The 15,960-nt window shown below is 35.5% G+C and overlaps 1 protein-coding gene across 4 annotated transcripts in view; it reads left to right on the top strand.

Moving 5' to 3' along the window:
* Positions 1-15,960, top strand: part of ARB2A (ARB2 cotranscriptional regulator A) — a 497,335-nt gene that overhangs the window by 49,331 nt on the left and 432,044 nt on the right. For all 4 annotated transcript variants that reach the window (XM_066273820.1, XM_066273818.1, XM_066273817.1 and 1 more), the window contains 2 exons: positions 4,572-4,673; positions 9,146-9,246. In XM_066273820.1, coding sequence (XP_066129917.1) covers positions 4,604-4,673; positions 9,146-9,246 — 171 coding nt within the window. In that variant the 5' untranslated portion in view covers positions 4,572-4,603. The remainder of the gene's footprint in view (positions 1-4,571; positions 4,674-9,145; positions 9,247-15,960) is intronic.

Genomic DNA, 15,960 nt, shown 5'->3' with positions numbered 1-15,960 from the left:
AATGAAAATGACAATATGACATATTAGGATCTATGGGATGCAGCAAAAGCAGTGATAAGAGGGAAGTTCATATCACTTCAGGCATATATGAACAAACAAGAGAGAGCCCAAGTGAACCACTTAACTTCACACCTTAAGGAACTAGAAAAAGAAGAACAAAGACAACCCAAAACTAGCAAAAGAAAGGAGATAATAAAAATCAGAGCAGAAATAAATGAATTAGAGAACAGAAAAACTATAGAAAAAATTAATAGAACAAGGAGCTGGTTCTTTGAAAAGATCAACAAAATTGACAAACCCTTGGCAAGACTTACCAAGGAAAAAAGAGAAAGAACTCATATAAACAAAATCCAAAATGAAAGAGGGGAAATCACCACGGACACCGTAGGCATACAAAGAATTATTGTAGAATACTATGAAAAACTTTATGCCACTAAATTCAACAACCTAGAAGAAATGGATAAATTCCTAGAACAATACAACCTTCCCAGACTGAGTCAAGAAGAAGCAGAAAGCCTAAACAGACCTATCAGTAGAGAAGAAATAGAAAAAACCATTAAAAACCTCCCCAAAAATAAAAGTCCAGGCCCTGACGGCTATAGCAGCGAATTTTATCAAACATTCAAAGAAGACTTGGTTCCTATTCTACTCAAAGTCTTCCAAAAAATTGAAGAAGAAGCAATACTTCCAAACACATTTTATGAAGCCAACATAACCCTCATACCAAAACCAGGCAAGGATGGCACAAAAAAAGAAAACTACAGACCAATATCTCTAATGAATACAGATGCTAAAATACTAAACAAAATACTAGCAAATCGAATACAACAACATATTAAAAAAATAATAAATCATGATCAAGTGGGATTCATCCCAGAATCTCAAGGATGGTTCAACATACGTAAAACGGTTAACGTAATACACCATATCAACAAAACAAAGAACAAAAACCACATGATCTTATCAATAGACGCAGAAAAGGCTTTCGATAAAATACAACACAATTTTATGTTTAAGACTCTCAACAAAATGGGTATAGAAGGAAAATATCTCAACATGATAAAGGCCATATATGGTAAACCATCAGCTAACATCATATTAAATGGCACTAAACTGAAGGCTTTCCCCCTTAAATCAGGAACAAGACAGGGTTGTCCACTCTCTCCCCTCTTATTTAATGTGGTACTAGAGGTTCTTGCCACAGCAATCAGACAAGACAAAGAAATAAAAGGCATCCATATCGGAAAAGAAGAAGTAAAGGTATCACTTTTTGCAGATGATATGATCCTATACATCGAAAACCCCAAAGAATCCACAAAAAGACTACTAGAAACAATAAGCCAATACAGTAAGGTCACAGGATACAAAATTAACATACAGAAGTCAATAGCCTTTCTATATGCCAACAATGAAACAACTGAGAAGGAACTCAAAAGAATAATCCCCTTCACGATTGCAACAAAAAAAATAAAATACTTAGGAATAAACATAACAAAGAATGTAAAGGACTTATATAATGAAAACTATAAACCATTTTTAAGGGAAATTGAAAAAGATATAATGAGATGGAAGAATATACCTTGTTCTTGGCTAGGAAGAATAAATATAATCAAGATGGCTATATTACCCAAAGCAATATACAAATTTAATGCAATTCCCATCAAAATTCCAATGACGTTTTTTAAAGAAATAGAGCAAAAAATCATCAGATTTATATGGAACTATAAAAAACCCCGAATAGCCAAAGCAATCCTAAAGAAAAAGAATGAAGCAGGGGGTATTACAATACCTGACTTCAAACTATATTATAGGGCCACGACAATCAAAACAGCATGGTATTGGCAGAAAAATAGACACTCAGACCAATGGAACAGAATAGAAAGTCCAGAAATAAAACCACATATATATAGTCAAATAATTTTTGATAAAGGGGCCAACAACACACAATGGAGAAAAGAAAGCCTGTTCAATAAATGGTGCTGGGAAAACTGGAAAGCCACATGCAAAAGAATGAAACTGGACTACAGTCTCTCCCCCTGTACAAAAATTAACTCAAAATGGATCAAAGATCTAAACATAAGACCTGAAACAATTAAGTACATAGAAGAAGACATAGGTACTCAACTCATGGACCTGGGTTTTAAAAAGCATTTTATGAATTTGACTCCAATTGCAAGAGAAGTGAAGGCAAAAATTAATGAATGGGACTACATCAGACTAAGAAGTTTTTGCTCAGCAAGAGAAACTGATAACAAAATAAACAGAAATCCAACTAAATGGGAAATGATATTTTCAAACAACAGCTCAGATAAGGGCCTAATATCCAAAATATACAAAGAACTCATAAAACTCAACAACAAACAAACAATCCAATAAAAAAATGGGAAGAGGATATGAACAGACACTTCTCCCAGGAAGAAATACAAATGGCCAACAGATATATGAAAAGATGCTCATCTTCTTTAGCTATTAGAGAAATGCAAATCAAAACGGCAATGAGATACCACCTCACACCTGTTCGATTAGCTATTATTAGCAAGACAGGTAATAGCAAATGTTGGAGAGGCTGTGGAGAAAAAGGAACCCTCATCCACTGTTGGTGGGACTGTAAAGTAGTACAACCATTATGGAAGAAAGTATGGTGGTTCTTCAAAAAAACTGAAAATAGAACTACCTTATGACCCAGCAATCCCTCTACTGGGTATATATCCCCAAAACTCAGAAACATTGATACGTCAAGACACATGCAGCCCCATGTTTATTGCAGCATTGTTCACAGTGGCCAAGACATGGAAACAACCAAAAAGCCCGTCAATAGATGACTGGATAAAGAAGATGTGGCACATATAGACTATGGAATACTACTCAGCTATAAGAAATGATGACATCGGAACATTTACAGCAAAATGGTGGGATCTTGATAATATGATATGAAGCGAAATAAGTAAATCAGAAAAAACCAGGAACTGCATTATTCCATACGTAGGTGGGACATAAAAGTGAAACTGAGAGACATTGATAAGGGTGTGGTGGTTACGGGGGGGGGGGGGGTGGAATGGGAGAGGGAAAGGGGGAAGGGGAGGGGCACAGAGAGAACAAGATAGAGGGTGACGGAGGACAATCTGACTTTGGGTGATGGGTATGCAACATGATTGAACGAGAAGATACCCTGGGCTTGTTATCTTTGAATATATGTATCCTGATTTATTGATGTCACCCCATTAAAAAAATAAAATTATTAAAAAAAAAAAAAAAGAATTGGATTGTAACCCAAAGTATACAATAAATATCTATGGGTCCATATTGCTATAAATAAATGATTAAATAAATTCTAAATACAGAAAGAGAAATAAAATTTCCATGCAAAAGAATTACAAATAATATTTATAGATGTTCTCTACTCCAGGAGGTAGAGTGTAAGTCCTCCCCTCCCTATGTGAGAGCGGGCTAGACCTAGTCACAAGAGCAGACATTGGAAAGAGAAAAACAGTAATTCCATCATGAAGTATGGCAAACACTGCCTTAATCCACTGATGAAAGTTTACACCACAGTGATGTGATGAGAAGGGCAGTTCATCTCTGTGGTGTTCTTTCTAAAATTTTGTAACCCTAGTCTAATCACAAGAAAAAATAGACAAATTTAAATTGAGGGTCATTCTACAAAATACCTGATTAGAACTCTTTACAACAGTCAAGATCATAGAAAAGAAGCAAAGACTAAAACCTGTCACAGACCACAGGAGCCTGGGGAGGCATAATGACTAAACACAGTGTGTTATACTGGATGGAATCCTGGAACAGGGTGAATATCATGGAAAAACTGATGAGTAATATCTGGGGTTAGTACGTACTAGTCATGTACCAACATTGGTTTCTTCATTTTGACAAATATACCTTTGTAATGTAGGATGTTAAAGATAGGGCAAACTGGGTGAAGGGTATACATATATTATCTGTCTTATCTCTCAACTTTTCTGTAAATCTAAAGTAATTCCAAATTAAAGTGTTTATTTATTTTTTTAAAAAAAACCCTGTTCACAAATATTTTGATCATCTAGAATCAAATGTGAAGAATAAAAACTGTTTTGTGCTATTTGGTTATCATTTTTTAATATTGTAATTTTCCCTAGAATGAAATAATAAGCCGTATTGCCACTATTTAGATTTATAAATATTATCCATAAACAATAGTTTCATTTTTATTTAAAATATAGTGACCATTTAAGTCAAATTTATATCTGAAATTTCTAAGACAATTAAAGGAAGTTAATAAAGTAAAAATAGCTGTATATTTTGAAGGGATGAAGTTAATAATTTATTATAATAGTATATAGAATCTGATTTGTGATTGTTTTGAGAATTAATAATTTTGAAAGTGCTCATGTTATGTTGATATTTTACTTTATAATATAGCACTCTGGGAACTTAAAATTTATTATTGTCATTTATGGCAATATAGAAAAGTAATCTAATAGAACAAAAGAATACTTAAAATAATTTAAAATATTTATATAACCCTTATTAAATATGGAAATGAATATAAGTAAAATTTCTTATCTTTTTTTTTCTAGATTTATTATCTAGGATAGATTTGGACGAACTAATGAAAAAAGATGAACCACCCCTTGATTTTCCTGATACGCTGGAAGGATTCGAATATGCCTTTAATGAAAGTAAGTGGTGTATGCTACACAGTTATTTAACAGTGCTAACGGGATCATAGGACAGAGTTATTTACTTTTATGTGCTAGCAAGAATGTTTTATGTATTTCTTTTAAGAAATAATGTCTAATCCTTTTATGATGAAATTCTTCATTTAATTAAAAGAACCAAATTATAATTTCCCACAAATTGTTAAGTCACTTAAACCAATGGGCATTAATTAGATTCAGTTTATGTATTTCAACCCTGATCTTTCAACTCCCTGGCATCCAATTGGAATTTCCAGTTATACTATATAGATATATGCTACTGTTTAATGTTATTTAAAATGAAGTGATTGGCAATGATTATCTGTGACATTTTAAAGCGTAATACTCAATTTTCTATGATTTTTTTACACAACATTCTTCTCTTTAATTTATTAAGTTCTGAATAAAATAAACTTGGCACTTGGGATTTAGAAGAGCATCTCGTAGACGGCAGAGATGTTTCTGGAACAAAGAATTAGGATGTGTTGGGTTACTAACACTGTTAGACATGAGGTCATGCTATTACGGGCCAGGTAGCATTTGAGTTGTAGCTCTCTTGCTCTGCATCATCTAACTTTGTGATCTGTCATGACTGTGTTAGTGGATATCCTTTTATAATATCAGATGTACTGGAACATTAAATGAGTTTAAATAGAAGACAGTGGACATTTCTTATATTAATTTTCATGCTTTTTAAATAAAAGATATCTTATGCCAAAATACATATGAGTAGTAATATTTTATTTTTTAAAATTTCTTTATATTTTAACTAATACAGTCAAATGAGCACTGAGAGTAACATTGTCTAATGCTCCTTTGAAATGATTACTAGATTCTTTTATTTTTTTTTTCAGAACAAGAATGGGGAATGTGTAGGTAAATCAAAGAACTATGTTTGCTTTATGGGTATTGGACATCAGTTTCATTGAAGTTTTTCTTTCATCTTCCTTGAGCATTTCTTAAAGTGAGTTGAAAACATAGGAGCAATACACTATCTCTCCCTTTCTTATCATCTGTGATTCACACATGCACATGCATACACATACATCTTGGCACACATTTGTACACATGCCCTGTACTCACACTTTTGTACACACCTATGCCTTTGCACATACATGCATGTGCCTTTTCATGTACACACCTCAAGTACACATGCACCCTTGCACACAACTACCATTTATTTTTTAAATATCCTGGATGTTGTCTTGCATAAATATAGACTAACAAAATGAGGCAGAGATGCTTGCATTCCAAGAAGAGAATATCACTTTTAAGGATCGTATTTTTAGCATGATGGAGTTCACCTTTGAATTCAGGGTTAATGGTGAATACTTTTCAAAGAGGTAAGGGTTTGAAAACAGGGAATTAGGTCTCAACATTAAATCCCTAAAAGGGCAAGTATAACTTAGTATCTTTGGGTACTTTTTCAGTTTCATTAGGACAAAAACTCTTATGAAAGCCTCAAAATGAAATTTTAATTACCTGATTGGAGAAGCTTCTAAATATTTCTAAAGTATTTTAACGTTCGTAATTGTATAAAAGTGAAATTTTGTTACAAAATTCACTGGAAGCAAAGGGAAGAGATTCTTTTTTATCTGAATCAAACTGAGTCTCGTTCTTTCAAATCATGGGCCTGTCTAAAGACTTCTTGGGTTTAAAATGTCTACTTAGCCATTCTCCAGTTGTAATTGTATGAGGCTTAGCTCAATTGTCCATGCTTTGGAAGATGAAGCAGGTGAAGGTCTTCCCCCTTTAATTCTCACCCACACTCCCTATGCAGTATTATGAGGAAGGACGCTTTTGTATCACCAAAAAATAATTGGACTTATTCATAGACTACTTGAGTTTGAATCTTGTCTTTAATAATACGTGATGTTTATTAACTCTTACTACAGAAAGTATCCTATATACTTTCAATTGCTTGATTCATTTAGGCCAGTGATAGCCTAATTTGATTCCTAGACTCCACCACAAATCAGATAAAATATATTGCATACACTTCCCAGAATAATACACATTTGTGTATATATATGAAACTTTACAACTGATTTTAGGGGACCCTAAGTTACAGTGTCCTAAATCAGACTGTAGCCAGTTGTTGGAGAGATTTTTCAAACCTTTGAGAAATGACAGATTTTCAAATAACACTATAATGTAAATAATGCAGTGAGCTTTTTTAGATAGGAATGCTCACTCTCTTTGCCTCTCTACTTTTTAATCTTTTAACACTGATGCTAATAGTTGGCTGTTTAAATAGAACCTATTCTTTCCTAAAGAACAAAAATCTATTATTTTTATTTTATTTTTTTGAGAGTGAGACAGGAAGGGGAGAGAGAAAGAGATGGAGGCGACAGTGTGAAAAGCATCAACTTGTAGTTGCTTCACTATAGTTGTTCGTTGATTCCTTCTCGTGCTTTGACTGGGAGGATCAAGCTGAGCTGGTGACCTTGGGCTTCAAGCCAGGGAGTGATCTGTGGGCTCAAGCCAGAGACCTTGCCATCATGTTGATGATACTGCACTCAAGTCAACAATCCCATGCTCAAGCTGGCAACCTTTGGGTTTCAAACCCAGAACCTCAGCATTCCAGGTCAGCACCATCACTTGTCAGGCAAGAACCAAAATCTTTATCACTTTATGAGAATTATTATGTCCAAAGTGAGTAGAGACTTAGAAAGAAAACCTCTCTCTTTGAGATGTAGATATAAATGATTGGTTAAATTTACCTACTAGCAAGATAAGTCATTTCTTTTTCACACAGAAAATACATTTCACATTCCTGTTACATGTCATGAACCTTTAAGGTTGTTTTAGTCATCATAATCGTTGGATTTGCAGGTGCTGTCAGTCTGCTTGTATTGATATCTAATATGGGAATTTCCCTTTTTTAGAAAAAAATATAGATACATCTTCTGATTTTTATGATATCATCTGATATACAAGAGTGTGTAGTGATCCAGTTCATTGTCTTATGTTGAGAGTACTAAAAAGAACTTTATAATAAAGGATTGGCATTTATTTTATATATTAAAAATATTTATTTTATATGTGGTAAAATTTATTCATAAAAATAGTGAAGTAGTTTTACTTGGAGTAGTAAATTTCCTGGGGTCAGTTTCAATGCCATAACTTTCAAGTCTTTCTCCACTCCTGCATGCTCTCATTGGATGAAAATCACATACTAATTCCATTAATTTTGGTCATGTTTCTCTTCTACCAGCTAAAACCCTTTCCTGTGCTCATTGCTCTTAGGACAAAATCTAAACCCAGTAGCTTGGACCCTCCTCTATTGAGTCCAAAAATGTCCTCCACCGTTAAATTATACCATTTGGCTCAATATTCTTTTTGTTTCTGTTAAACGGAATTGTTTCCTGTTACTTGAATTTATTGCTAATTTTTTGTAATTTTGTTTATATTTCTGGGGACAGGGAGAGTTAAAGCAATTCACCTGTGATCTATATTGCTCTCCTGATTATAGGGTAATACTACTAGGTGAAGAAAGAAGACAGGTAGCCTGGTCTTTCCTCTTTGTAAACATGCTGGTAGTTTTATCATTTAGTAAATACGTACTGGTGTTTACTATGAGGAGAGTCCTTATTTATGGAATACTTTGAGCAGAATGACTTGTATGGCGTTGTTCATGGTAAACAACCTTTAACCCATGGGTATGTGAAGCGGAACCTCTCTGGCATGTACAAGGGAAGTATTTTGTAACCAAAATGCTCACCAATGGGTGAGGCGAGTGTTAGGACTCAACTACAGACCTCACCGACCCTGGACCAGAGAGCGCTACCCAGTGAGAGGAAAGGACCTGGGAAGAAGTTCCCGGGCTCTCTGAATCCTCTTACTGTTTGTTCGTACCTCTTGATTGCTTGTACCCGTGAAATTGTTAGTAGACTTATTCATTATCAGTAAAAGCTCTGAATCTAGTAAGACTGATTTGACAGTCCAAACCACTATTGGCTCACTGCCTCTCTCCAATTTCTATTTGAAATTTATTAGTTCAAAGCCTAATTGAGAAATCTCACCAAAAAACCCTCTTCTGAACCCAATGGAAATCCTTCAAATGAATGCAAACTCATTTTAGACTTGATTGTGACTTACTTCATTCTTGTTTAACTTCTTGAATAGTTGCTTAACTTTTTAATACATATGGTTTTTCTCTTCAGGTAGCCTCTAAACTTAAGAGCTGGGACCTTAAACTTATAGGCCCCCCAAAATACTGTTAATTTACTTTAGATTAGAAAATGAAGATCGAAAAGCATAGCATTCAAGCACTTTGGACTGTTGTTTTAGGGTATTTATATTTTTGCATCATTAATATTTGAAGAAAATAATTTTAATGAAAAATATAAAACAGTTCTGAGAAAGTTCTTTTAAATTTTTGTCAGATATTGCACCTCCCATTTTATTATATATGTACTCTGAATTAGTGATATTGTTTGTTTATCTTCTAGAGGGACAGTTGAGACACATAAAAACTGGGGAACCGTTTGTTTTTAACTACCGAGAAGACTTGCACAGATGGAACCAGAAGAGATACGAAGCTCTAGGAGAGGTACGGTCATATATGCAGCTGCAACCTTGTTTCCGATTTCAAATAGTCTGAATGCAAGTCTTCAAGTTGAAGCTGTTTATGCACTTGTTCTATAAAAAGTGATTTTTAAAAAGTTTGCTCTATCTTTTTAGATTATTTTTAATAGTTATACTTGAAATATATTCTCAGTTTGTTTTTTAAGTTACTTAAATTTTTTAAAAATTTATTGGGGTGACACTGGTGAACAAAATTATACAGGTTTCAGGTGCAAAATTCTCCAGCATATCACTGCACACTGATCTCAGTTTGAAAGTTTGTTTTTATACACCTATATCTTTCCCATGACCTTACTATTTTGTAGTGAGTCGTTATGTTGGAAAAACATTCATGCCAGTTTTTACAAATGTTTTATGAGTTTGAATCCGCTGCTGTGCCAGAAATAATAAGTGTTCTTTTAAGTACTTACCTGAAAAAAAAGGTAACTTCAAATATATGCAATTATGTTTGTCAATTATTTCTCAATAAATTTTCTTAAAGTGCTTATCTATATGAAAAATATTGATATTTGGTGAATAAATTGGGTCTAATATACTTAATTTTGATTTGATAAAGGATTACGCCTTGTAATAATTAGGTACTTCACATGATACTGCTGGTAGAAACTTAATTTTTAAAATTTTAATTTATTTTAATGGGGTGACATTGATAAATCAGGGTACATATGTTCAGAGAAAACATCTCTAGGTTATTTTGACATTTGATTATGATGCATTCCCATCACCCAAAGTCCAGTTGTCTTCCGTCACCTTCTAAGTGGTTTTCTTTGTGCCCCTCCCCTCCCACAACCCCCTTCCTATCCCCACCCCCCCGTAACCCCCAAACTCTTGTTCATCTCTGAGTCTCCTTTTTCTGTCCCACCTATGTATGGAATCATATAGTTCTTAGGATTTTTTTATTTACTTATTTTGCTCAGTATAATGTTATCAAGGTCCTTCCAAGTTGTTGTAAATGATCCGATGTCATCATTTTTTATGGCTGAGTGTATTCCATAGTATATATGTACCAAAGCTTTTTAATCCACTCAGCCACTGATGGAAACTTGGGCTGTTTCCAGATCTTCGCTATTGTGAACAATGCTGCCATAAACATGGGGGTGCATTTCTTCTTTTCAAACAGTGCTATGGTGTTCTTGGGATATATTCCTAAAAGTGGACTAGCTGGGTCAAAAGGCAGTTCGATTTTTAATTTTTTGAGGACTCTCCATACTGTTTTCCACAGTAGCTGCACCACTCTTCATTCCCACCAGCAGTGCAGGAGGGTTCCCTTTTCTCCACATCCTCCCAGCACTTTATTCTGTGTTGTTTTATTGATGAACGCCATTCTGACTGTTGTGAGGTGATATCCCATTGTGGTTTTAATTTGCATTTCTCTAATGACTAGTGATGTTGAGCATTTTTTCATATGCCTATTGGCCATTTGTATATCCTCTTTGGAGAAATGTCTATTCATTTCTTTCACCCATTTTTTGATTGGATTGTTTGTCTTCCTGGTATTGAGTTTTATAAGTTCTTTATAAATTTTGGTTATTAACCCCTTATCAGACATATTGTCAAATATGTTCCCCCATTGTGTAGTTTGTCTTTTTATTCTGTTCTTATTGTCTTTAGCTTTGCAAAGCTTTTTAGTTTGATATAGTCCCATTTGTTTATCCTGTCTTTTATATTACTTGCCCGTGGAGATAAATCGGCAAATATATTGCTGCGAGAGATGTTGGAGAGTTTACTGCCTATGTTTTCTTCTAAGATGCTTATGGTTTTACGGCTTACATTTAAGTCTTTTATCCACTTTTTTTTTTTTTTTTTTTTGTATTTTTCTGAAGCTAGAAATGGGGAGAGACAGTCAGACAGACTCCCGCATGCACCCGACCGGGATCCACCTGGCATGCCCACCAGGGGGCGACGCTCTGCCCACCAGGGGGCGATGCTCTGCCCCTCCGGGGCGTTGCTCTGTTGCGACCAGAGCCACTCTAGCGCCTGGGGCAGAGGCCAAGGAGCCATCCCCAGCGCCCGGGCCATCTTTGCTCCAATGGAGCCTCGGCTGTGGAGGGGAAGAGAGAGACAGAGAGGAAGGAGAGGGGGAAGGGTGGAGAAGCAGATGGGCACTTCTCCTGTGTGCCCTGGCCGGGAATCGAACCTGGGACTTCTGCACGCCAGGCCGACGCTCTACCACTAAGCCAACCGGCCAGGGCCTCTTTTATCCACTTTGAGTTTATTTTTGTGAATGGTGTAAGTTCGTGATCTAGATTCATTTTTTTGCAGGAAGCTGTCCAATTTTCCCAACACCATTTGTTGAAGAGGCTGTCTTTACTCCAATGTATGCTTTTACCTCCTTTGTCAAATACCAGTTGTCCAGAAATGTTTGGGTTTATTTCTGGGTTCTCAGTTCTGTTCCATTGATTTATATGCCTGCTCTTATGCCAGTACCAGGCTGTTTTGAGTACAATGGCCTTGTAGTATAACTTGATATCCGGAAGTGTGATTCCTCCCACTTTATTCTTCCTTTTCAAGATTGCTGAGGCTATTCGTGTTCTCTTTTGGTTCTATATAAATTTTTGGAATATGTGTTCTATATTTTTGAAGTAAGTCATTGGTATTTTAATCGGTATTGCATTGAATTTATAAATTGCTTTGGGTAATATAGACATTTTAATGATGTTTATTCTTCCTAACCATGAGCCCAGTATATGCTTCCACTTGTTTGTATCTTCCCTGATTTCTTTGATCAATGTTTTATAATTTTCCAAGTACAAGTCTTTAATTTTCCTGGTTAAATTTATTCCTAGGTACTTTATTTTTTTGTTTGTAATGGTGAAGGGTATTGCTTCCTTAATTTGTGTTTCTGACAGTTCATTCTTAGTGTATAAAAATGCCTCTGATTTCAGAGTATTAATTTTATATCCTGCCACCTTGCTGAATTCATTTCTCAGGTCTAGTAGTTTTTTGACTGAGACTTTAGGGTTTTCTATATACAATATCATATCATCTGCAAATAATTATAGTTTTACTTCTTCTTTTCCAATTTGGATTCCTTTTATTTCTTTTTCTTGTCTGATTGCTGTGGCTAGGACTTCCAGAACTATGTTGAATAAGAGTGGTGAAAGGGGACAGCCATGCCTTGTTCCTGATCTTAAGGGTATTGCTTTTAATTTTTGCCCATTGAGTATGATGTTGGCTGTGGGTTTGTCATAGATGTCCTTTATCATGTTGAGATATGTTCCCTGTTTCCATTTTGCTGAGAGTTTTGATCATAAATGGGTGCTGGATTTTATCAAATGCTTTTTCTGCATCTATTGATATTATTATGTGGTTTTTCTCCTTCCTTTTGTTTATGTGATGAATCACATTGATTGATTTGCGAATATTGTACCAGCCTTGCCTCCCAAGAATAAATCACACTTGATCATGGTGTATGATTTTTTACATATATTGCTGGATCCGGTTTACTAATATTTTGTTGAGGATTTTGGCATCTAAATTCATCAGGGATATTGGTTTATAGTTTTCTTTCTTTGTGTTGTCTTTGCCTGGTTTTGGAATCAGAATTTTTCTCGCCTCATAAAAGGAGCTTGGAAGTCTTCCTTCCTCTTGAATTTTTTGAAATAGCTTGAGAAGGATAGTAGGTAGTTCTTCTTTGAATATTTGGTAGAATTTGCTTGTCAAGCCATCAGGCCCAGGACTTTTCTTTGTTGAGAATTTTGATAACTGTTTCAATCTCATTTGTTGTAATTGGTCTGTTTAGGTTTTCTGATTCTTTCAGATTAATTTTTGACAGATTATATGCTTCAAGGAATTTGGCCATTTCATATAGGTTGTCTAGTTTTTTGGCATACAGTTCTTATAGTATTTTCTTACAATAGTTTGTATTTCTGTTTAGTCAGTTGTTATTTCTCCACTCTCATTTCTAATTTTATTTATCTGAGTCCTCTCTCTTTTTTTCTTGGGGAGTCTGGTTAAAGGTTCATCGATCTTGTTTACCTTTTCAATGAACCAGCTCCTGGTTTCATTGATCCTCTGTATTGTTTCTTTAGCCTCTATGTCATTTATTTCTGCTCTGATCTTTATTATTTCCTTCCTTCTACCACTGTGGGGTTTACTTGCTGTTCTTTTTCTAGTATTTTTAGATGCAGGGTCAAATTGTTTATTTGAGCTTTTCCTAGCTTCTAAAGGTATGCCTGTAATGCTATGAACTTCCCCCTCAGGACTGCTTTTGCTGTGTTCTATAAATTTGAGTTGATGTATGCTCATTATTGTTTGTTTCTATGAATTTTTTTATTTCTTCTTTGATCTCATTGTTAACCCATTCATTATATAATAACATGCTATTTAATTTTCAAGTGTTTGAGTACTTTTCAGTTTTTCTGTTGTGGTTGATTTCTAGTTTCATGCTATTGTGATCACAGAAAGTTCTCTATATGATTGCAATCTTCTTAAATTTGTTGAGGCCGCTTTTGTGCCCTAATATGTGGTCTGTCCTAGAGTATGTACCATGAGCACTTGAAAAGAATGTATATTTTGCTGCTTTAGGGTGAAAGTTTCTGAAGATATCTATTAAATCGAGTTGATCTAGTATGTTTAAAGTCTGCTGTTTTTTTTTTTAGTTTTATTTATTTATTTATTTATTTATTTGGAGAGGAGAGGGAGAGACAGAGAGAGAGAGAGGAGAAGAGAGACAGAGAGAGAGAAAGGGGGGAGGAGCTGGAAGCATCAACTCCCATATGTGCCTTGACCAGGCAAGCCCAGGGTTTCGAACCGGCGACCTCAGCATTTCCAAGTCGACGCTTTAACCAGTGCGCCACCACAGGTCAGGCCTAAGTCTGCTGTTTCTTTGTTAATTTTCTTTCTTGAGGATCTATCTAGTGATGTTAGTGGGGTATTGAAATCCCCTACTATTATAGTATTGCTGTTGATCTCGCTCTTTAAATCTATCAAAGTCTGCTTTATATATTTAGGTGCTCCTATATTAGATGTGTAGATATTTATAACGGTTATATCTACCTGTTGGATTACTCCCTTTATCATTATGTAGTAACCTTCTTTATCTCTTACTATAGCCTTTGTTTTAAAGGCCATTTTGTCTGATATAATTATTGTTACCCCAGCTTTTTTTTCATTTTCATTTGGGTGAAATATTTTTTTCCATCCTTTTATCTTCAGTCTATGTGCATCTTTTGTTTTAAGGTGTGTCTCTTGTAGACAGCATATGTATGGGTCCTGTTTTCTCATCCATGCAGCTACCCCATGTTTTTGATCGGATCATTTTATCCATTTACATTTAAGGTTATTATTGATATGTAGTTGTTTATTGCCATTTTATTCTTTAAAACTGTATTCCTCTTTTGCTCTATTCTCTTTCCCCTTTGATCTGTTTATAACAGGCCCCTTAGCATTTCTTGCAGCATTGGTTTGGTTGTAGTGAATTCCTTGAGTTTTTTTTTTGTCTGGGAAGCTTTTTATTTCTCCTTCAATTTTAAATGTTAGCCTTGCTGGTTAAAGTAGTCTTGGTTGTAGGCTCTTGTTCTGCATTACTTTGAATATTTCTTGCCATTCCCTTCTGGCCTCAATTGTTTCTGTTGAGAAGCCAGAAGTCATCCTTATGGGGGCTACTTTGTAGGTAATAGTCTTTTTGCCTCTAGCATCTTTTAATATTTTATCTTTATCACTTAGGTTTGGTATTTTAATTATGATGTGTCTTGGTGTAGATTTTTTTTGGTTTTTCTTTAATGGAGTTCTCTTTGCTTCTTGAACTTGTAAGACGTTTTCCTGCCTTAATTGAGGGAAGTTTTCAGCTATGATATGTTTGAAGAAAGTCTCTATCCCTTGTTCTTTCTCTTCTTCAGGAGCTCCTATGATGCGGATGTTATTTCTCTTCCTCTTGTCACAGAGCTGTCTTATAGTTTCCTCAGACTTTTTGAGTCTCTTTTCTTTTTTCTGCTCTTCTTCCGTGCCTTCATTTATCTTGTCCTTTAACTCGCTGATTTGATTCTCAGCTTCATCCATCCTGCTTTTAATTTCTTCCATTGTGTTCTTCATTTCTGATATTGTATTTGTCATTTCTAATTCTTTTTTATTATTTCAATGTCCTTTTTTATATTTGCTATCTCTTTATTTAGGTGTTTGTGATGACCATCTATTGTTGTTCTAATATCTTTGAGCATCCTAACAATCATTATTTTAAACTCCGCATCTGGTAATTTGGTTATATCTGACTCATTCAGGTCCTTTTCTGGGGATTTCTCTTGATTCCTTTGTGTTGCATTTCTCTGCCTTCTCATTTTGTCTGTGTAAAAGATGGTTTTGGCCCCTGGAATACTGGGTGTGGTCTCTGAGTTCCCTAGGTGTGATCTGTCTGTAGGCCTGCCACCCCATCTTTGTTTCTGGCTAGGGTGTTCGGGTATGGGTGTTGCCGGTGCCTGCGCACTGGGACTGTTGCTGTGGTTTCTGCCTCTCCTTCACAGGAGTTGCTGTGATCACGTGCTTGGGTGTACAAGCCTCAGTGGCCTTGGCCTTTGCCCCGCCCCTGCGGGTGGTATTATACTCAGCCTTGAGGGTAGGGGTGAGCACCTTTGCTCAGCTGCGGGTCTTCGCCTGATTTAGGGCTTTTGTTCCGCCCCTGTAGGTGGAGTCTGCTTGTGGTACGGCTGCAAGCCTTCGCTCCACAGGCCAGGTGGGACTGCGT

Source organism: Saccopteryx bilineata, chromosome 4, assembly GCF_036850765.1.
Source record: "Saccopteryx bilineata isolate mSacBil1 chromosome 4, mSacBil1_pri_phased_curated, whole genome shotgun sequence".
NCBI classification, from domain to species: Eukaryota; Metazoa; Chordata; class Mammalia; order Chiroptera; family Emballonuridae; genus Saccopteryx; species Saccopteryx bilineata.
This window is presented reverse-complemented; position numbering and strand designations above follow the sequence as displayed.